General features: G+C 44.1%; 1 protein-coding gene across 1 annotated transcript; it reads left to right on the top strand.

Annotated features, from left to right (window-relative positions):
• The first annotated feature begins 783 nt into the window (after positions 1 to 783).
• On the top strand, positions 784 to 6,928 carry SYF2 (SYF2 pre-mRNA splicing factor). Its single transcript, XM_016129840.2, has 7 exons — positions 784 to 1,279; positions 1,526 to 1,636; positions 3,634 to 3,759; positions 4,231 to 4,348; positions 4,696 to 4,786; positions 5,542 to 5,640; positions 6,377 to 6,928. The coding sequence occupies exons 1-7, from the start codon at positions 899 to 901 to the stop codon at positions 6,540 to 6,542; spliced, it is 1,092 nt and encodes a 363-aa protein (XP_015985326.2). The 5' UTR covers positions 784 to 898; the 3' UTR covers positions 6,543 to 6,928.
• The last annotated feature ends 16,105 nt before the right edge of the window (positions 6,929 to 23,033 follow it).

The following is a 23,033-nucleotide window of genomic DNA, read 5'->3' as shown; positions in this document are numbered from 1 at the left end:
ACACATGCCCCATTCCTTTACAGCTTCATAGAGTTCCACTGAATGTACTGTAACTTAATCAGTGTTCTATTGCCAGATGTTTGAATTGTATCCAATTTTTTGCTTTTACAAAAAATGTATGAAATGAACGATCTTGTACATAAGTCATTTTTATACCTGCGCACAATTGTACCTGTAGGATAAATTCCCAGAAGTGTGATAACTGGGTCAAAGAGTAAATGCCTTTGTAATTTTTAAAGATATTGCCAAATTGTCCCTAAAGGTTGCACGGATTTTCTGTCCTATATGAATTTATATTTTTTCATTTTCGCCAATATCGTGTGTTAACTTTTAGATTTCTGTATTATTTTCCAGTTCCCTAACAGAATAACCCATTGAGATTCTGATGAAAATAACATTACATTCATACTCATTCAAGATACTCTTGTGATATTTTTATATTGCCTTCCAACCAGAAAATCCTTCATTTATTCAAATTTAATTTTTTGCACCTAATTATTTTGTATTTTTCTTTATGGTGCCATTTAAATTTTATACTTAGGTATCTTTATTTGGGGATTACTTTTCATTTCTACTTCTAATTAGTGGTTTTTAGTGCAGAAGAAACAAGTAATTTTCATATATTCTTGTATCCAGCACCTTACTGAATTATCTTAATTTCAGCACTATTATTCATTCTGGCAGTTTCCTTGTTTATGGACGAGTAGACAAGATGAGACGTGTCTGTTCTCCTGCAGTTTAAAATGTTGATGGGGTAAGCGGAAAATGAACAAATAAGTATCTTACGCGATCGAGAAAATTTAAAATGGTGCCGTATGACAGTACCAACGGCCTACGTGAGACATGGCAGTCCGAGGAGAACTACCTCGGAGTAGGTGACACTGAGGATAAGGAATAAATGGACCGCACTTCCAGCTCAAGGGAGCGGCATGCAGTTGAAGCGACTTTCTCCTACGCTCCGGTTAGGCCATTTCTCCCTAGACATCCCCCTCCAAGCGCTCCCCTGCTCTTTCCTCCCCGTCTCGCCTCCCCCCTCCCAACCCTAGCCCCTGCGTCCTTCTGCGGCTGCGCACAGTCCTGGCCAATCGAAAACAGCTCACTGCTAAACGGAGCAGCGATTGGTCCCAAATCCCTGGAGCTGCCAGGAAGGGGCGGGGATTATAGTAGATCATCACTATTTATCGGCTGCGTGGACGGAAGGCGGACGGAAGCGCTCTGTGATGTTGCCGGAAGTGCGGAGGGAAAGATTGTGATGGCGGCTGCGACTCTAGCTGAAAAGGTAAGTGCCACCGGCTCTACCCAGGCGCTTTTGTGGGGGTGGGCTTCGGGGGGCGGCCTTCGGGGACAGCCGGGGCAAGAGGTGGAGGAGATGCTTGGGTGTTGGGTCAGAAAGGCGCAGACACTGTGCGGTCGGGGTCGGCAGTGGGGGCCCGGCCCGGCCTGGCCTATCGGGACTGGCGAGGAATCAGCCTGGATAGTTCCTGAAGTCCTGGACACTGCCTCCAGCCGGTCCTTTTTGCCGCAGGTGCTGGTGGAAAATGCGGAGGAGGAGCGGTCCCTCGCGGCGGCGGAGGAGCTCACCTCCCAGAAGCGCGAGCAGAGACTGCGCAAATTCCGGGAGCTGCACCTGAAGCGGGTGAGGACTCCCGGAGGTTACTTGAGACCTGTCACTTGGCTAGGCCTGTGCGCGTTTGTGGAGGGACGGGGAAGCCTCACCAGTGCACCTGAGAGACCTGCAGAGATGGGTGAAAGATCTAACCTGGAGGTTCTCAACCCTGGCAGCACACTGGAATCACTTAGGAAATAACACATGCTTGCTCCAACCACCCTCCCGTCCACATCTGATTGAACTTATCTTGGCTAGGTTTGAGATTCTCTGTTACTAACAGTCTCCTTACTGTATAAGTCCCACAAACTCTTCATATTACCTAGGGAAATATGTAGAGCTAGAGTCTGGAAGAAACTTGTCCAGTGTTAAAAAGAGAGACGGTTACCCCTTCAAACATAATAAGTTCAGCAAATCTCTGAAGGTTTATAGTGTCAGTGGTTCAGTTAGTTGTGGGGAACCAGATGATTAAGGAAAAACTTCTGCTTTTAAATAGAGACAGCTTTACAGCTAAAAATTATATTGTGGTAAATGCCACGCTAGAGTTAAGAACAAAGTGCCTTGGGAATGCAGAAGAGGAGAGATTAATACAGTTCTCAGAGCTCCAGGAAGTGCTTATTTTAAGAGGTTACAGCTGAATTACTGTTTGAAAAATGAGCAGGTTGTTATCAGACAAAGAAGTTGGGAGGAAAATAGTCAAGCAGAGGAAACAAATGCAAAGGAAGAGAACAGAAATACATGAGATAAGAGTCTAGCAAACAACTGGCTGCAGTTGGAACGGAGAAAGAAAAAAGCAGCCCTTTACGCTTTCAACTTGAAGTGACCTGACAGATTGGCCATAATTCCACAAAACCCCAACTCTTTTGGAATGAGACAAAAGCAAGATTACTTAAACCACAGAAATGACCACACGTTCCCTTCTGCTGCTAATATTAGTGACTATTATTACCAGATACAGCATAAGTATTACTCCATTAATCCTGCCTCCTATATGAAAACGTAAGCTACACAATCATAGGAGGCTCTGGCTTTCTGACAGTGCCAAAACAGAGCACAACCTTGTTTCCTTGAAGCTTTCCCTTCCAGTCACCTGATACAAACCCAAATCCTGTAACTAGCACCTCTCACTGAAATAGTTCTCCATGGTTTACTTTCTCCATCGGTGCAAGAAACAAAACTTTGACTACAATTATGTTCTTGGTGTCTTTAACTGGCATTGCTGGAACTCAGAGTGTATGGGGATGGTAATTTAGAGGAGTACCTCTCTTTGCCCACACCAAAGTTAACCTTATAAGGAATTAAACATAAATATTTACTTGATTGGACTGTGTAAAGAACTTGTGGTTGGATATTAGGAGACGTGACTTCCTGGATTGCCTCCAGCCTATGACTAAGAAACATCTCAATTAAGTTGTCCTTAAGATGATATACTAATTTTGTTTTATGCAGGTAAATTTATTTTAAAACAGACTCTGTATAGAGTAATTCAAATGGGAAATTTCTTTCTTTTGCTATAATGTAAACTGTTGAAATATGTTTTAAAAAAAGAGTGGACTTGGAAAAGATTAGAGATGCTAAGATATTAAAGCCTTAGGGAAACTGAAGCTTTCTCCTTGGATTAGGGTAAAAGAGAATTGAAAGTAGAACATCTTTCCGATTGTGTGATTTAGTATTATTTCATGCCATCTAAAATCTTAAGTGCCACTGTAGTAGTTCTATTCCCACTTTGTGAAACCTCGTCTCATCCAGCCTTAAGGGACCAGCTCAAAGGGACCACACAGCTAATCAGAGGCAAAGCTGATAACCCCCGGGCCTTGAGCAGCAAACTGGTGCAGCTCAATACATTTTTCTTGACTGTGTACAAAAGCAAACCTGATTAGGTGGTCCCCTTGCTTAAAATCCTTTCATAGCCCTGTGTTGCTTTTAGGATAAAATGGGGTCCCCCTACCCGACCTTCAAAGAAGGCCAGATTATTTTGGATCGATTTTCATGTTTCAGCTAACAAACATTTTGTGTTTTGGTTTTAGAATGAAGCTCGTAAATTAAATCACCAGGAAGTTGTGGAAGAAGATAAAAGACTTAAGTTACCTGCAAATTGGGAAGCCAAAAAAGCTCGTTTGGAATGGGAACTACAGGAGGAAGAAAAGAAAAAGGTTAGGGACTCTTTTGCTGTCTTCAAAAGTGGGTTACTCAGTCTTTCTGTTTTGAGACAGTAGAACATGGTGGTTTTGTACACGGGCTCTGGAGCCAGAATTTAGATCCTGGTTCTGCTCTTTACTAGTTGTAACACTTTGGGTGAGTCATTTAACCTCCTTTTCCTCTGTTTTCTCATCTGTAAAAATGGGAACTATAATAATTATTTCAGTTGATTAATTATGAATTAAATGAGTCAATGCATGTAAAACATTCAAAAGTCTGATACCTAATAAACATTGAATAAGTATTATTTTTAAAACCAATGTGCTTACTCTATACCGTAGCAGTTTCCTGATTTTTCTTTGAATGTTAATCATTATTTTAAAAGTATCGCGTGATATCTCTGTTCAATCTTTTTTCATTTAAAAAAGATCAAATAATTGCTTCTATCATATCGGCAGGTTTCAGTTTTTTTCCTTCCTTTTTAGGAATGTGCAGCAAGAGGGGAAGACTATGAGAAAGTGAAGTTGCTGGAGATCAGTGCAGAAGATGCAGAAAGATGGGAGAGGAAAAAGAAGAGGAAAAACCCTGATCTTGGATTTTCAGGTGAAATTAGCTTTTACTTTATTGAATGGGTCTGTTAGATAAACATGGTTTTCAGTGTTTTCGGTTTGTGAAAGCGTATACCCACCCCTTGATGGAGTATTTTCTAAGAGACCTAAATCCAAGAAAAATACAAATATGTCTTGTAGGGCAGAAGTAAAGGCTGTATTTTAGTTAGCTGGGTTTTTAAATTCTTTGTGGTAAAATTAATCAGCATCTTTAGGATAGAGGCTATGCCTAGATTGGTATCTCTCTTGGTGCCTGTATTGCTTCTAATAATTTTGAGTTTTCTCTGATAAGTAATGACCAAACAAGAAGTATATTATCTCTGATCCTTATTTTATTTTTAGATTATGCGGCTGCCCAGTTACGCCAGTATCATCGGTTGACCAAACAGATCAAACCTGACATGGAAACGTATGAGAGACTGAGAGAAAAGCAGTAAGTTGACAGGATTAATGCAAAGTTTTATATCATCCTGAGGTGATATAGGTGTATTTGTGCGTGTATATATGCGTCCGTACACACATACATAAATACAAACACACCGTAATGCTTATGTACGGGTTATCACCAATTGTCTAAGAATGATTTCTGGTCTTCACAACATGATTTATTGCTCATCCCACAGCAAATAAGTCAGCCGTCTGGTTATTTTTCTAGCAGGGCATTCTATGAACTGGGGTTGAGTATTTTAACACCCAGATTATCGTAGTTACTTCGATAGTCTAGGAGGCAGAATGCCCTTAGTGCCAGGATGGGTGAACTTTCGCTGTAAAGGACCAGGTAGTAAGTATTTTAGGCTTTGTGGGCTGTATGGGCTCTGTCGCAACTTTGCTATTGTGATGTGAAAGCAGCCATAGAGCACACGCAAACAAATTGGTGTGGCTGTATCCTAATAAAACTGCAAAAACGTATGGTAGAGTTTGTTGACCCTGCTTTAGTGGAAGAGGACCTAGAATCAAGTCCTTTGATCTCTGGTCCTTGGCTCTTTCATCCGAAGGATGAAGGCGTTGGACTAGGTGATTTCCTAGGTCCCTTCCAATTCTGCATTTTTTTCAAAAAGTTAAGGTAGGATCCCACAGGAAATATATGTATATATTTTATCTTCCATCGTGAATGGTGGTTTAGTTTGAAATTTGGAAATGTGGAGTATTTGTAGTGTTAACTATAAGTCCATTTTGCTGTCTTTTCAGTGGAGAAGAGTTTTTCCCAACGTCCAACAGTCTTCTTCATGGAACACATGTGCCTTCCTCTCAGGAAATTGATAGGATGGTCACAGATCTGGAAAAACAGTAAGTACTCAGAGCAGCCTGAAATTTTAAATGCTTAATGGCAGAATTAATGTAATGAGCTTGGAATGAATCGAGTAGACAGATATTATACTTGTTAATTTCTAACTTAGCATTTATAGTGGTTTTGGGGACAGACAGCAAGTAAGGGTTGAATCCATATGATTTAGAGTGGAGAAGGAAAATAGTGATGAAATTGAATTATTATAACTGAAGCAGGAAAGGGTCTAAAGAAAATTATTCTTAAAGAACTTTAACAGTCACTCTGCTATTTGATTTGAAGAAGTAGTGTTGTAGTAAATGTACCTCTCTTACATTTGTGTTTCTTTATGCTGATGGAGTGAATTCTAAGCAGAGCAGAATAATTTATATTTTAGGAGTTAATACATATGAAGTTTTAAGAATAGTGTCTGTCACATACTGTGCATGCCATATTAGCTGTGGTTAATATATTTTATTGTGATATTTTAATACTTCATGTGCTCAGTTTCTAACAATGTTATCATTGCTCTTTTAGAAGCATTCTGAAGATGAATTTGTATATTTGCTGAATTTCATGGTTCTTATCGAGGGTAGTGCCGTTAATTAGCAGTTTTGACTTGATCTTAATGACCCCCTCAGCCCTGCAAGTGTGCTGTTCTAAGTGCACTGATTCTATCAACTTATTTGGCCATGTTTTATTAAGGTTAAAAAAGAAGGTAAAACTTGAATTTTGTAAATTGATTTTTCCTTCTCCCAGAATTGAAAAACGAGACAAATATAGTCGGAGACGACCTTATAATGACGATGCAGATATCGACTACATTAATGAAAGGAATGCCAAATTCAACAAGAAAGCAGAAAGATTCTACGGGAAATACACAGCTGAAATCAAACAGAATTTGGAAAGAGGAACAGCAGTCTAATCCTCAGGAACTGTTCTTAAAAGCTTGAGAATGGAGTAAAAATTTTTTGCCAGCAGTTTGAAGTTATCTTCAAAATTATACTGGTAAACCAGGATTCAGTCTATGCCTTCCCACTCAGCATTTAAAAATAAATGTTTTTTGTTCTTTGAAACATATACTTCTATGTATATTTCCAAATTTTTGTGCTTGGATATAAGGTGTATTTCTTGTAGTGTACTTGTTTTATAATAATCTACTTTGTATAAATTCTAATTATATTATTTTTCTATGTATTTTAAATATGTGATTGTTTAATCTTTGAAGCATTTTGGGCTTGATTGCTGGCAGCAAACATAAATGCAATCGTTGCTTTGAATAATATGAATTTAATAAAATCTAGAGCTGGACTCAGGAATGATTTGGGGTTGTAAACTCTGAAGATAGGGACAGTGATAAGGAGGCGGCAGTGGCTACTGGAAGCCTGTCGTGGGTTCTCCCAGGGGCTGCTCATAACCAAGCTCAGGAAGTAACACCCATCCTCTCGTGAATATTGAGCAAATAATTGTGGAATAAAATCCTCAATAAACCCTCTGTTTATCACTTAAAAAAAAAAATATATATATATATATACACACACACACACACACACACACTCATATACATGCTTCCATTCTAAAAACAATTTTTTTTTTTATGGGAAATTCCAAACATATTCAAAAGAAGACGGAATAATACAATGAACGCCATGTACTATCACAGCAAGAGCTTCATTTTATAAAAGAAAATAGGACTCGCAATGAAAATAAAAAATGAAACAATCTAAACTTACCAAGAACTGATACAGACATTCAAGTTATTATTAACTTGAATTACGGTTATTATTAACTGTACTCCACACGATCAAGAAGTTAAGAAGAGACACGAAGATTAAAAGACACACATTGAACTTTTAGGCATGAGTACCGCATGTCTGAGACAGAAAATACACTGGATGGGTTTAGCCTGACTGCCGTTGAGTCCCGGTAGCCATTGCTTATTCAAAGGGAGCGGGGACAGTGGCCCAGTTCATCTCCCTGCTGCTGCGGTCCTGGCTGGGTTATGCTCTTCTAACAGTGCTCCTCTCTCTCCTGGCCCTGCCCATCAGGGCAGTGCCGCCTTCCCTGTGGCCCTCTTTCTCCAAACCTTAATGACTTCCTTAAACACCATCTCCAAATATGGTCTCATCAGGAGTTAGGGTTTCAGTTTATGAGTTTTGGGGACAATTTTGTCCATAATGTCACCTAGCTGCTTTGTGCTTCAGTTTCCCCAGTTCTAAAAAGTGTTAATAAAACCTACCTCAGAGGGTTGTTGGGACGATTGAATGAGTGTAGTGTGTTCAGACCAGTGCCTGGTTCACAGTGGGTAATATTTGAGTTATAGTAATAAGTGTTATCCTCACGAGCGTTTACTTGGTCTGCTCTCTGCCTTCATCTCGGAATCAAGATAACACCACACCAAATGTTCTGAAAGCTCTGAGGCAGGGAGGATTTCCATGTGACTTGCTCCTCTCCTCGAAAGTCCTGGCTTTTTTTTTTTTTTAAGGACCAGCAGAGACATCTTCTTTCTGCCAAAACAAAGGTGTGAGGAGATAGGAAACTGGGAAGTTTTGAAGCCTTCTCTCCCCAGACCTCTCCGTGTGTCCAGCACAAGCCTTGCTCCCTTGAGGTTCTCTCCAGAGCCCTTCTCTTATGCAGGATTAACTCTGTATTCTCCCTGGGCTGCTTCTCCAATCCAAGACAGGGTCAAAATTCAGTTTCTAACAAATGATAATGACTTGCAGAGCCCAGGAATCGGAGGACCACAGGGCCCACCTAGCTTTTTGTTACAATAGAACCAGCACCTTGTGGTCAAATCAGTAAAAAACAACAACAACAACAAAAACAAAGCACAATCCAAAAAACTTTTTATCTATAAAAATGTTTATATTTTGGATGAATAGTTTAGCTTTGGATTCAGTCTTGTCCTTGTGGAGGGGGTTGTCAGATTTTTGTTTGGAAACATAGGCTGCAGGTACACACAAAGGGACAGGTGTTTGCCTCTTAAGCTGGAAATGGTACTTTGGGGAGAGATGCAAAAAATACCCAACAATCTCAGAAATACACCCTAGAATGTATGGACAATGTTTATCACATATATGTAAAAGTAAATGTAAAAGATACCATAGGTTTTATAAACTTCTGTCTTGGAACACAATTTCTATAATTATAATTAATATTATAGAAAGCCTCAAATAAGAACTGGACTAGTTCTCTCCTTTTGCTTAGAGGCTGGTGTGCATAGAGACAGAGCTTGAAAGCAGAAAGGTGACAGGGAAGGAAAGCAGGAACAAGTAAACAGCTCCTCAGAGTGATCACGGCCACCGTTTAGCACCCCCACCCACCGTGGGATTTAAAAAGCAGAGTTTCAGTCTCAGTTTTTAAACCCAAGAAGCAAGCTTTGAGTGTTTACTTAGTTATAATATTAATCATTGTAGAAAATTACTTCGTCCAGTTGGGTGGAGGGTATGTAATTTTATTGCTTTATAAAATCTTTCGGTATGGGAACTACGGGACTAACTTAAACCTCTTTTTTAAAAAACGGAGGCATTAACAATGAAGTGCACAATCTTGAGTGTACATACAGTTTAATTTTTATGTATTTATAAACTTTATAACCACCAACAAGGTAGTGAAGAACATGGACATGCCATGGGTAGGTCTCAATCAACAGCCAGCATCAGCTGCCACATATTCGAGTGGTATTTGATATTTCTTTTCAGTCCCACCTTTGAGCCCTCCAGCTGAGGTACCAGATGTACAGCAGAGTCAAGCCAGCCCCCTGTGTCTTCTCCAAATTCCTGACCCACAGAAACAAAGAGAGATAATTAATTATGGTGTTATTTTAAGCCATTACATTTTAGGATGATTCGTTACAAAACATAGGTAACTAATACACTATCTACCTCATAGGGTTCTTGTGAAGTTTAAATAAACCAATAGGAATAAACCTAATATAATGCTCAGCAGAGAGCAGCTCAAGAAAACAAACTTATTAGTAGATAAATAAAAAAGTGGGAAAAATTTTACTTTTACAGTACACAGTAAACTAGTTTCAGCTACTACATGTAATTAAAATAAGGGGATTCTAAAAGCCATTTAGAATTTAAACTTTTCACTAATTTTGATCACATTTTTGCTCAAACGAGACTTTTTTTTTTTTTTTTTTTCTGCCAGACATACTAAGCGATGGGACTTTAGTGTCTGGGAAAACAGAATCTTTTCATTTGCTGTGGCTGCAGTCAGCCTAAATTAGTGGCATGTGAGTTATTCAGGTTTTAATAACACTTTGATCATTATTAGGGAAAAAAGAATTTTGGTCTCATAATGCAACTTCACGAAAGTTTTCAGCAAAATTAGCTGATGTAAATATGATTAAACTTATGTCTGTGCATTCTTCTAAGGAAGATATACAAATGGCCAATCAACACATGAAAAGATGCCCAATGCCATTAGCCTGCAAAGTAAAAATGACAATGAGGTATCACTTCATATCCACTAGAATAGCTAAAATCAAAGAGGCAAGTGTTGATAAGGAAATGAAGACATTGGAGTATTTTACCACTGCTGGTGGGAATAGAGAACGGTGTAGCTGCTTTGCAAAACAACTGCTATGGCAGTTCCCTGAAAGGTTAGACGGAGTTGTCATGTGACCTAATAATTCCACTCCTACGTATGTGCCCAAGAGCACTGAAAACATATTGCCACATAAAAACGTGTAAGTGAATGTTCAAAGCAGATTATTTGTAATAGCCAAAAAGTAGATAGAACTCAAATGTCCATCACCTGATGAGTGGAAAAATAAGTGTGGTATGTCCTTATAAAGGAATGTTATTCTGCAATTAAAAAAAAAATGAAATACTGATACTTGCTACCACGTGGATGAACCTTGAAAACGTTAGGCTAAGCGACAGAAGGCAAACACAAAAGAGCACGTCCATTGCACGTTCCCTTTATACGAAATGTCCAGAAGAGGCAAGTCCGTAAAGACAGAAAGTGGATCGGTGGTTGCCAGGGGCTGGGTGAGTTAGGGAGGGGTGACAGGGAATGACTATTAATGGGTACACAGTTTCCCTTTGGGATGATGAAATGTAATTTTTTTTTTTCGTGCCGAAACCTGGGATCGAAAATACTCTTTAATTATATTACGATGATGGTTGCACAACCCTGCGAATATGCTAAAAACTACTGAAATGTGCACTCTAAAGGTGAATTTTATGGCGTGAAAATTATGTCTCAATAAAGCTGTTATGACTTCTGTTTGTAACCATATCATGAAAAGACTTCCATTGAGTTTGGAAGGTCTGTTTAATATGCAGGCTTCACAAAATTCACTTGGGCGTGATTTCTAGGAGGCCCCTAGAGAAGACGAAATAGCCCAGTCAGATTCCCAGAGAGACATACATGATTGCCTATCCAGAGAAATATTGACAGCTCAATTAAATGATTACTTTAACGAGCTATATTGAGTACCTGTGTTATGCTAGGAAGTGTTCTAGAAGCTTGGCTGTATCAATGAATAGAATTCAAGAGCTGATTTTAGGTAAGCTGCTTCTCACATGGGCAAGTCGAAACTGATCGCTCCAGGGTGAGTGCAGCAGGCATCGATTGATTGATTATTAGTAAAGATTTGTGGCTATCTTCCTGCTATTCTGGGGAGACCAGCTGATTAAAAGAAAAAAGGGAGATGCAAAGATATGGCATTTGTGCAGGTGTTTCCATACTAAACGTCATTAGCAGTGCAAAATGACTTTGGCTTTGAGCAATAGAAATCCCAGTGCATCCTACATGGACAAAATGTGGAGGTAGGTTATCACTCGGTGGTTTGGTAAGATCACCAAGGACCTACGCTCCTTCTTTCTGCATGGGCATCCTCAATGCTGGCCTTTTGTCTTTGTGCTTGTTGTTTGTGGTCAAAGGATGATGCTCAGCATGAGGCATGGTGTCCTCATACCGGTGCCTAAGCTCAAAAAGGGCAAGGTCGTAATGTTGCGGGAGGCTCCATGACCAGGTCAAAAGATGTTCCTCGTCTGGAGAGGCTCCATTTATCCTGGAAAGCTTTACTGGTGTATCATTGACTAGAATGGGATTGTGAGCTGAATCAGTGCACAATGCTGTGCAGTAACTAATCAGCGGGTGGGCTAGGGTTTGCTGATTAAGGCTGGGTTCACTTGGGCCTGGCTCTGGGTTTCAGTCCGGTTTGGGTCAGTTCCACGAATCCCATTCTGGGTGACATTAGGACAAGGGGGGATGCCAACAATGCATCAAAATTTCAAGCCCTTGCTTGAATCACGTGGTGAAACATCCCATTGGCCAAAGCGAGTCACATGGTCATCCCCAAAGTCAGGGGGCAGGGAAGTCCACTTAGTCTGCTATAAAGTCATGATAAGGGTGGAGGTGTAATTCTATTACAGGAGAGAGAAGGCCACACATGCCTTTCCCTAGACCAGTCAGCAAGGTTTGGTTTGCCATAGATGGCTTAGATCAAACTCAACTCATGAAGTTTTATGGTGTGGTGGTTAAGAGCGCGGCCTTTGGAGAAAGACTTTTAGGATTAAATCCCAGCTTTTCTACCTATTCGCTATTTGACCTAGGGCAAACAATTTCGTGTCTCAGATTTCTCATCTGCAAAATGAAGGTAATAATAATAATACCTGCTTCATGGGGCTGTCGTGGACTATATATGCTTTTAAAAAGGCCTGGCATACAGTAGGGCTCCATGAGTGTTAGCTCGGATGCTCTGGGCCAGAGGAGAAGAGAGTCTTGATGCTCATGCCGTCCCCAGGAACCATAACACTTGAGGTTGGCCACAGAGGAGAAAGGAGAAACTGTGTCTGTTTCATTGGGTTAACCTCTTGTGTCAGTGAGGGCTCCCATCTCACTCTGTGTGTCTTTCTTATTCCATCCAGACAGCTCACCAGCTAATGTACCACAATTGCTTTTTCATTAGTAGCCACAGAATTCACATCCAGTAGCTCTCGACCACTGAGGTTTGCAGTTAATAGTGGCCTCGTATACTGAACCATGAAGCTGAACAATTTACTCCAGCTTTGTTCGGCTGGAATCGGCCACTTGACTAATGAATGCCACTGCGTTACCTGCTCGTGGGCCAAGCAGGAAGGAGAAAGACTGCTCTACCAGATGTTCCACATGCCGGGGCTCCGGCGTTCTCAGGGGTTCCAAGTGTGTTCATTCCAGAGGGTTCTTAATCAAAGCGCAACCTCGGGCAGATACATTTTCATACTAGCATGCCCACAGCATGTGTGGAAAAGGGGGGAGATCTGTGTAGATCTAAGTTGAACTAATTAGCTGTCAGCTGCATTGCATCTGGAGATCAAATATAAACTGTTGGCATCAAATACTGTTCCGGTCCCTGTCATTTCCGTTTTCCTGGTACCACGCCATCCTTTGTAGCACGGCCCTAATGTGTTTCTCCATGCTGACAAAAAATCCAGCAGCCTGCCAAGCATGGAATCCCAAGTCATCTGCTATTAGCGACTGTAGCATCCTTTTATTTTGTGCCAGGCGAAGTTAGGGACCCTGGCTCTTTGCTGGGATGGGTAGGTGGGGGTGCATGATTGCATTTTTGGTATGTTGAAATGCAAATATTTGCACAGTTGCTTATTACCAGAGTCCTTTCCCATTGCTACTGTTCTGTGTGTGTGAAAAATCACAAAGTCCAGGGTCTGAAACAGGCTCATTTTGGCCAGTTTGCTGACTCTCGTCAGTTACATCATGTCGAAGTGGTTTATCAATAGTGGCTTGGAGGGCTGGGGTGTGGATTTTGCCTTTCAAGAGAGGTATGTGCATCTGGCGATGGGAGAGTGGCCAGAGAACAAACCCAGCAGCAGTTTTATTCTACTTAGATATTTAAAGTGTTTTTCCCCTGGTGGAAAAGAATCTGTTTCTGGTTTAAGTTGATTTAAGATTGTTGCCATGTTATTGTAAATAATGTGACCCTCATTTCTTTAAAGAATGTTGGAATATGGTCATGGAGTTACAAATATGCAAATGAAAAAATTGGCTTTACGAATTTGATTCTTCTCCATGACAAAAGATGTACACTTCAAAATCAAAGGAAGTTGGCATGGGGTACTACTAAGAACATTCCACTAGGTGGCAGTATAATTTTATTTTATTTTATTTTATTTTTAACATGTAGCCAGTGGTTCTCAAAGCATGGTCCCTAGGTCAGCATCATTATCATCATCACTGTCTGGGAATTTGTTAGAAATGTGAATCCTCTGACTCCAGTATAGACTGAATCTGAGAGTGAGGCCCAGTAACCTGTGTTTCAACGAGCCCTTTCAAGCTCGAGAGCCACTGATATAGCTTGGTATAGCCAAGCGTGAGGTCTTTTTGAAATCTGAAAATGCCAGCCAGCATTATAGGTGATGAGGTATGGTAGGTTTTAGGCACAAGTGTCGTGACTGAGAGATACTAAAAGGCACCCACATCTCAAGTACCTTTTATTCTGGGATTTTCCCAGTGTCTAAAATGTCCCCTACTGATCACGAGTTAGGGTTGAAGTATGAAAAGGCCCAGCCAGTCAGGAAGTGATGATGTGAGCCTCTAGATCCAATATATTAACCGTTATAATCCATGAACACCTAAGAACTATTTAGATTCTTGGGCCAAATTTGGCCTAGCGCCTGTTTTTTTGAAAAGTTTTATTGGAACACACGCATTGGCGTATTTTCTATGGCTGCTTTCAGGCTGCAAAGACAGAGTTGAAGAACTGTGTGGCCTGCAAAGCCTAAAATGTTTACTATCTGGTCCTTTACAGAAAAAGGTTTAGGATAAGATGAAGAGTTATCTAGCAAGGCCTCGAGGGACTGGGCCACCAGCTGTAGGACAGTTGAGGGACCAAGGTGAGATGGCCAAGTGATATGGCCAAGAGTGTGGGGGATGGGGCGAGGGTAGAAGGAACAGGATGAGGGAGAACAGAGGTCTAGGCGAGACATGGAGGGGCAACGGGAGGCTTCTGGCCCGTTAACCAGTGTGTGAATGCTCAGAAACTCAATTGGCAGCAGCATACTAACTAGAACCACCTTAACTTATCGGTTATTTACACGTTCGTAAATAACAACTGTTAGAGATGGATACATCTCTAACCAACTAAGATGATTTTCTTTGGGGCTTTTCATCCGCTTACTCTCAAAGGACTTGAGGTCAGGGCGCAATATACAGTGCAGTGAAAAATAAGACGTTTGCAAATAAAACAGAATGGACGACGTTCGACAGACCTCTTTCTATTTATTTCCGTCCTTAATACCGGTTACTGTGCTGGAATTTCCTGAGCAATATTTTCCATGTATTTTAAGTTTATTTTGTCCTGGTCAATTTTCCTACATTGCATCTAACAAATATACCTCAATCCTGCCATCTATCTGAGGGAAGAAAAGCTTGCAGAAGGCAGGAAACAATTACGTCAGATAGCTGAACCTTGAACTTGAACCCCCTGACCTAAGCCTGACATTAGTCAGGGCTGAGTCCACTACTCCATGCTCCCTCAGTCTTGAAGGTCTTTGTGTTTGTGCTATTCTTGGTATCCTTTTTATAAACTGGCAGCTAGGCCTTGCAGTCTTATTTAAGTTATTTATATTATTATCCTTCCTAGTAGGACCCTAATTAATTAATCATATAGAAATGGTTCCCTGTTTAGTCCATTAAGTTAAATCGAGGTCTTTAGTGAGAGGAGCCAGAAGCTGCGTCTGAGGCGTGGCAGTCCCCAGCTGCGGGACAGACACGGGGCAGAGGATCAAAGGCAAGAGGCTGATATTCAGAACAGATGTACCTGCAACTTGCCATTGTCGGGCGAGGGGAAGGAGATCAGACAAAAACAAGTTCTGTGGGCCAGAGCAATTTGTTAGCCCTTGTTCTCGGTCTTACCTTTCAGCGTTGGCCTGTGGAAGAACAAGTCACGCCAGTCCAGGAGAAGGCTCGTGAGCCCCATCCTGAGACTGATTTTGGCAGCTGGAAAATGTCCCTTTAATGAGCAGAGAATCATACAAGGACATCTGGAAATAAATGTGTCAGGGAGCACATTGCTCTTAGTTCCTCGGTGTTTTGTTTGTTGTCTTGGGAGGTGTTGACGGGTGTGCAAATCAGAAATAATAAGAAAAAAGTGTGTGGGTGCTCCTGGAGAAAAACTTCCCCTGGCGGTCTCAACATCCCTCACACTTACTTTTTGCATTAAGGGCTGAGGGTGGAGTAAGGTCATTGCTTACATGGTATAAGGTATCAGTAATTGGACCCTTTCATGGCTGAAAATCCTCCCTCATCTTCACAATCTAGCCATACTATTGGAGAACAAAGGTGGGTGACCTGGCCTTTAGAATCCCATTACTTGGATGGGAGGCAGTTTCTGAGGACATGTTCTTCAGGATTTATTTACTTGTTGACTTGACCTCTCGGAAGGCTCTGGAGAGCCTTCTGATGGCCTTGAGTGACTGGGGAGCTGCAGTCATTGTCTACTTGATGGGCAGGTCTGTGCGGATGGTGTGAGGCACAGGAGAACAGCAAACAGGGATGTGATTCTAACAGAGGATGGACTAACAGTGGGTGGGAAGCCCTCAGAACTTGAAAAAGATGGAGAGGATATAAGAAGGTGCCTAAAGGTCCGTTCCACGTATACAGAGGAATCATCCCTCACAGGTGCTCTTTTAGTACACACAAGAGCCCTCTGAGTGGGTAGGGCAGTTATCTTTGCCCTATAGACAAGGAAGCAAAAGGCTCAGAGGTTTACACTGCTGGGTCCCAGTCACCACTACAACCGTGGGCTGGGATCTGGGCCTGGTTTTCTGGCTAAAAAAAGCCCAAGTCCTCCACCACCACACCATCAGTCTTCACAGTTTTGCCTGGGGGTGTTGAGGACCCCCTCAGAGGCCCGGACTTCATCTTATCATCCTCCTGTGCCCCTTGCCATCTGTCCTGAGTCCCCCGTCTGTCAGAGCTTGAGTATCGCATAGTACTGGCAGGACTTAGCCAGCCTGGCCGGGCTCCACCTGGGAGAATGCCGACTTGCTGCGTCTGGTGTGCCCGGTGCCCCTTGGCACCGTTCTGGATGCCCATGGAGCATGCGGAGAGCAGGCCAGGGTCCTTGGGGACTGGGACTGAAGCTGCGGCCCTCACATTCCTACCGCCTGCCAGAACTGCCTCCAAGTGCCTGTCGGGTTGTGACGGCGAGGATTTGCACATAACAGCTGCAGGAATCAGGCTGGGTCAGAAGAGCCTGGAAGATAATTGGTTTGGAAAGAAACAAGCTGCAAATAACTTGTAGTGACCAGAGCTGGGCCCCGCTGGCTTTGCTCTTGGTTTGGTGAAATGTCTCAAGATATTTTTCCAAAGCCCTGGATTTGGCCAAACCTGAAATGCCCTTTTTTGCTAAATATTTTCTTTGCCTGACTTTTTAAAGTCAAGAGGATGTCGAAGGCAGTCTCTTCTGCTGTTTCAGGTTCATTTACTCGTGACCCATCACGAGGCTGTCTGGTGAGCAAGACCTGTTGACAAGAGCAGATTTTAGGAATCAGAGGCCGAAGCAGGAAAGATTTGCTCCATCCCATAAGCATACCCCCTACACAGAGAGAAATACTCATTCCTCCATAATGCATAGTCCTTCGGAAATACATATTCCTACATATTCCTCCACATAAAGACAACATTCTGGAAACCGTGATGGAGGTTTGGGATCCCTGATGGAGGTACCTCATTGGTCACTCCTGGGGCACTTCAGTGACATGGAAGACCCTTTCTGGAGCCCCAAATCCTCCTCACTTTGCTCTTCTCTCAGATTCTAGAAATGCTCCAGAACCCAGCCCAGAGCTCTTTCCTGCCTGAGTGTCTGGGCCTCGGTTTTACTTTGATCAGTCTCCCTCCCTCCTTCCCAGTTCTTCCCAACGTCTTAGGCCCCTGGCCTTTGGAGGGGCTTGTGAGTGGCTTCTATGGAGCTGACCCCGGAACCCCAAGCTCTGATTAGGCCCATAGCTCTAGGTCTGCCGAGGACACAGAAATAGAATCCTGAAGCCTTTGCTCCCAATTTCCAGCCTATCCCCTGGGGACCCTGCCTGGCCCTAGGCTGGGCTCTGAGTCTGGAAGAGCAGACAGCGAGTCGCTGGGCCGCTCCGCTCACCGCGATGGCTCGGAGTCGAGCTTGGGATCGGTACTGCGGGGGTTCGCCCCTGAATAGCAACACGTGGCTCGAGATGACGGAAAGCAGCGTTTCGAACACACACAGCCTCTTTATTTTGGCCTTATTTTGGAAAAATCTGCAACAATGCCTTCTGAGTCAATTCCACTGGGGCTCTGGTGACAAACCACTCTGGCCGTGTCTAGTGGTTTACAGTGTCACCAGACCCCTTTGATGGAATTATAGCTGTTACTCGGTGCCGTCGCCGTCTCCCCGCCCCTGTCTCTCTTGGCCTGTTTCTTTCTCTCTCTCTTAACATGGAAAGAGCTGGAACCAAACTGGAAAGCGCACTTGGGCAGCCTCTGTCCTGAGTGCCCGTGTGCTGGCATGACTTCGCGATGGTGGCACAGAAGGGTCCTGGCAGAGTTAAACAGATGATTGGGTAATTAAACTGAGCGTTTTTGTTGTTGTTGTTTTTTTTTTTTACTGACGCTCATTTCCCTGGTTCCAAATTTATTACTTAATTAAAGGGTGTTCACAGTCTGCCAAGAGATGCTAGATCTTTCTTTCCTTGTGCCAATGGATAGTACACATAAAACCCCATTAGCCTCCCTCTTTTTCTGCTGTTTCTGTCTCTCACACACTCGTGCACACACACACACGCATACACACACGCACACGCATACACGTCTTATATCAAATAAGAGCACCAGCTTTTGGTAATTTGAGATGACTGCCTAGTTAAACCCTGACACTTTTTGCCTCAACACAGGAACTTTGGCCCCAGCTCCTCCTTTCAATGGCCATTTTAACAGGCTTGAGGTGAGGTCCAGGGAGAGAGGAGTCAAGGGGGTGGCGGCTCAGACCACACGGTGCTGGTCAGGCGATGCAGACACAAAGGACCCTGACTCCCCCCTCCTGGTTGCCTCCAGATCAGCAGTGCCCAGGGCCAGCGCTCTGCTCCCAACCCTCAGCCCCTCATTCCCTAACCCTTTGCTCCATCCAAGATGAGCCTGTGTGCTTTGGAACACAGCAAACTATTGTTTCAAAGACAATAAGAAAGATTGGGAAATAGAATGGCACTTCTCTGTGCCCCCAAGTCAGAATTCAACGTGTGTGTTTGGAGAGCCGTGGCCATCTTGCAGGCGAAGTTAGAACAAACAAGAAGGAACAAGAGAAAAAGACAAGGGCTGGGGTCAGGTGCCCCAAAAGAAGATGAAATGAGGCGCTCTTCCCCTTAACCCCCGTGACAGATTTAAAGCTTTGGGAGTGGCCCACGCGGGATTCTCAAACAGTGACTGCCTCATCATCACGGCCATTAAGCAGAGTGCAAATGACCCGCGAGGGCCCTCGCCTGTCAGACGGCTGTCACCAGCGTGGTTTATGGCTTCTGAGCACCAGGTCCCTGATGGGCAACACGATCCCTTTCCTCCCTCACTAGTGAATGTGGACTTTGGAGCTCGTAAATTCAGCAGGGTTTCCCAGGGGCTGGCTGACATCGTGGAGGTGCCGAGGATTTATGACCCAGGCCCCTGGAGCCACAGGTGACTGACTGGTGGAGCATTGGAGGAGGCTGAGTCGTCCGAAGTGGCAAAAGGGGCCCCACGGGTGGCTCAGAAAGGATGATGCTTTGTGGGCGTGAATGAGAACACGTGATCCAGTAATAAGCCCGGGGGCAGCTGATGTTTCCTGGGCTTTCTATGGACTGTTTCCCTGCCCTCAGCATTTCCGGTCAGGCCCCCAGCTTTTCCCGTCAGGTCAGGGGCCGAGCCTTGATTCAGTGTCAGCCCCGCTCCAGGGCCCGCTTCTCCCTACCGGGGCGGAGCGGACATCCACTGCGCGCCACAGGCCCTTTCCCCGCTGCCTCATCCCCTGGGCTGTCTGCACGTCCCATTCAGAATAACCTTGGACTGGTCCAATCTAAGGAAATGGGTACTCAGGGTTCCTGAAGGGCGGGGCTTCGCTCTCCATCCAGATTCCACGTGCTCGTTGGGAAGTCCTCCCTGGCCCCCTGGCTGGTCTCCATGGCAGTCCTCCAAATCTCCTTCCTTGCTGGTATTCACCTTCCGGAGCCAGGCTGCTGGGTTCAAATCCTTGCTCTGTCCCTTACCTGCTGTGTGATCTAGGACACATTACTTAACCACCCTGGGTCTCAGTTTTTCATTTGTAAAATAGGGATTTTTACAGAGTGCCTACATCAAATGGTTGTTGGGAGGATTACACGAGATAATCTGTGTATGTAGCTGGCCCATAGTACATGGTGGATAAACGTCAGCTTTTTATCAATAGTATTATTACCATCACACCTGCTGGGCCCTGGTGGGTTGACAACCTGCCCGGTGTCACACTTCGTGTGTGTCTGGCTCCTTCCTGGAAGTTCCTCAGACTAGCTCTGCCTCCGTATCAGGCCTTGCAACCCCAGACAACCCTTTCACCACAGAATGACTAGGGTGTGCGCCCAGGTCCCCGAGTCTTGTATTCTGGGCAGTTTAGGCTGGTTAGAGGGTGTGTTAATCTGGGTTCCTCAGAGGATTTGCGGCCGCTTAGGAAATGTTTTTCCTGATACTCTCTCATAGTCATTCACAGGTGGGAGGGGATGTGGGGATCTGAAAGGCTTCGCTCCAGCCTGTTGGGGGGACTCTGGGGACTTCTCCGGTGTCTGTTCCCCATGGTTGTCATACTGCCTGCCCCCACCTCCGAGATTTCACCCTTCTGACTATGCGAGTGTGTACCTGCTGCTCCTCCTTCCCCAGTGGCTCTCGGCAGAAGGGTGCCTGAGGGGCCAGAGGTGTGCCAAGCTCTCCCGCTGGGCGGGCTGGGCCGCCTTTGCTTCCTGCCCACCTCTTGAATGCATTGTTTGTGTAGACAAAGGAGAATGGATTTTTGGTTTCAAGGTGTGATCTGGCCCAGCCCATCCATCAGGCTCTGCTGTCGCCCTCCTGCTTTTTCTCTCCTTCTCATTTCCGCTTTGGGCTGTGGAGGGGAAATAGCAATTGTGAAAGGGTCACTTGTCAAGATAAAAATCACACTCTGGACAATGCTACTGCCCCCTCCCCCTACAGCCCAGGGATATGCCGGGGGCGGCTCTGGGTGGAGGGTGGAGCTGCCCTGCCTGGTTCTAAACCCCAGCCCTCCCTTTCACCAGCTGTGCTACTTAATCAGTCTGTGCCTCAGTATCCTCATCTGTCTAACGGGGACAATAATTTCTTTACCACGGGGGCTGTAAGGGAGGGTTCAGTGAGTTCCTTCGTGCGAAGTGCCTGGAATGGTGCCTGCCCAGAGTAAGTTTTTCCATACACGACAGCTATTTTATCAGAAATCAGGACAGGGGGCACAGTTTTTGTGTCCACTGGGAGTTTGCATGGGAGCATTTGCCATCTGAGAAGGAAATCTCCAAACTCAGCTGTTTCATCAGAATCACTTGGTAAACTTTAGAAAAATCCATCCCACTGGTACTGAGTATCTCCTGTTTCATCCACGTGAATGCTTAGAAGGTCAGGCTTGGGAGCGAATTCCTGGGGGAGCCATCTCAAAGGAGGACACAGGAAGGGCATGTGGCCTCCATTATATCATCCCACAGGAGAGAGGCGGGGCATCAGGACACCAGGGGACTTTCAGGGAGGGTCCAGCTGAAGGGAGACAGCCAGGTCCCCCAGCCTTTGGGCTTTCATGGACTGGGAAAGTCCTCCTCTTTCAATCTTGGAACACTTGTGGTGACAAACCTTTTATTTTGCCAGTTGAGGATATTAAAACCGTGGCCAATCATATCATGAAAGGAAGGACATGTGAAATAGGAAAGTGACATCGTTTCAGGTTAAAGAACAGCATTTGCCAAGAAAAAATCAGTGACTTTATGAGAATGTTTTTGCCTTGGCCCAGAGAAAGTCCAAGAGGGCAGAGAGGGCTGGGTGCCACTGGTAGGGTGAGCGGCAATGGAATGGGACCACCAGTCCTGCCCCTTCTGTCCTGGGCGGCGGGACTCGGGGTGCAGCAGTGAGTCCAGTTATGAGGCTGTGCGAATTGGGGGAAACCAAGGTGGTGTGATACCTGAAATTACCTCGGGAGGTGGGGATGTCGGGCTTGAGGATATTTCCCCTGCTCAAGTCCCTGATGCCATGAGTTATTAGCCGTGTGACTTCGAGAAGTTACTCAACCTCTCTGGGCCTCCATTTTTTATTTACATGACAATAGTACACATCTCCCATCGTTGTTGAAAGAACTAAATAAATTAATAAACAGAGAGCCTCGGAATGCTATGTGAAGCACAGAATTCAATCTATGTTAGTTGTTACTATTATGATGATTATTATGATTATTGCTGCTTCTATTTTTTTTTAGAGGAATCGCGTGTGCAGAAATAATCAGACTTTTTTTTTGTGTGGCTTGGAGGGCAGATCACAGACCATGTGAACACTCGTACAGAGAACAGGCCCTGTACCAGACAATTTTAAACATCATCTGGCAGAAAGGCTGTCAGTTAGGAAACTGAGGCTCAGAAGTTGAGTAGTTTCTCAAGGTCACACAGAGCTAGGATGAAGCAGAGCTGAGGGAAGGCCCAGTTGATTTTACTCCAAGGTCCCTGCTGTCATTTTGTTAACAGTAGAGCGGGCTTTAAGTTGCACAGTGTTGGGGAATCAATGCTGTCTAGTTAGCGCCTAACACAGCGCCTGGCAAAAAGTGGACACTCTGCAAAACTTTGGTGAGTGAATGATGAGAGGTAGTGAGTTCCCTGTTGGTGGAAGTCTTCAAGCAAAGAGCCACCAATGATGCCGTGCATGCATTATGGACCCACTGGGCTTCCAGGCCTGGATTCTATGAGTCTGTAGCCAGTTACTCAAGGAATGAGAGCATTTCTGAAGTGTACATACAGCTTGAAGCCCCCTCGCTTAATACTCACAGGTGCTGAGGCCTCCAGGGAGTAGCTGCTTAGTTCCTTGTTATAGCAGAATGTGGGCCTCCCGCCTTAGCACCATCTGCATTGCCATCTGTGTCTGACAGGTGGCTTCAGTCACCCTCTCCTCTCCTGCTTTGGTCACCATATCCAACTACAGGACTTCAGGGCATGTCGGGACTTTGCCTTCAGTTACATCCTTTAGCTTCTGCCCAGTGGTGTGCCGGGGCTGACTAGTGCTGGATTGTGAGATCCACTTGTTAAATCTTCTGGAATTTTGTGAAAAATTAAATTATATAAGGTTACAATTAAATTATATTAAAACAAGGACAGTAAGTACTCAAAACTCACCACTTCCTAATTATTTCCATACATTTTGCTATTCTTTACGCTCTCAAGGCATCTGTGTGGTGGAAACA

This window comes from Rousettus aegyptiacus, unplaced genomic scaffold (assembly GCF_014176215.1).
Source record: "Rousettus aegyptiacus isolate mRouAeg1 unplaced genomic scaffold, mRouAeg1.p scaffold_m13_p_1, whole genome shotgun sequence".
Taxonomy (NCBI): Eukaryota; Metazoa; Chordata; class Mammalia; order Chiroptera; family Pteropodidae; genus Rousettus; species Rousettus aegyptiacus.
Note: the sequence above shows the minus strand (reverse complement) of the source record. Positions and strands in the feature narration are given on the sequence as shown.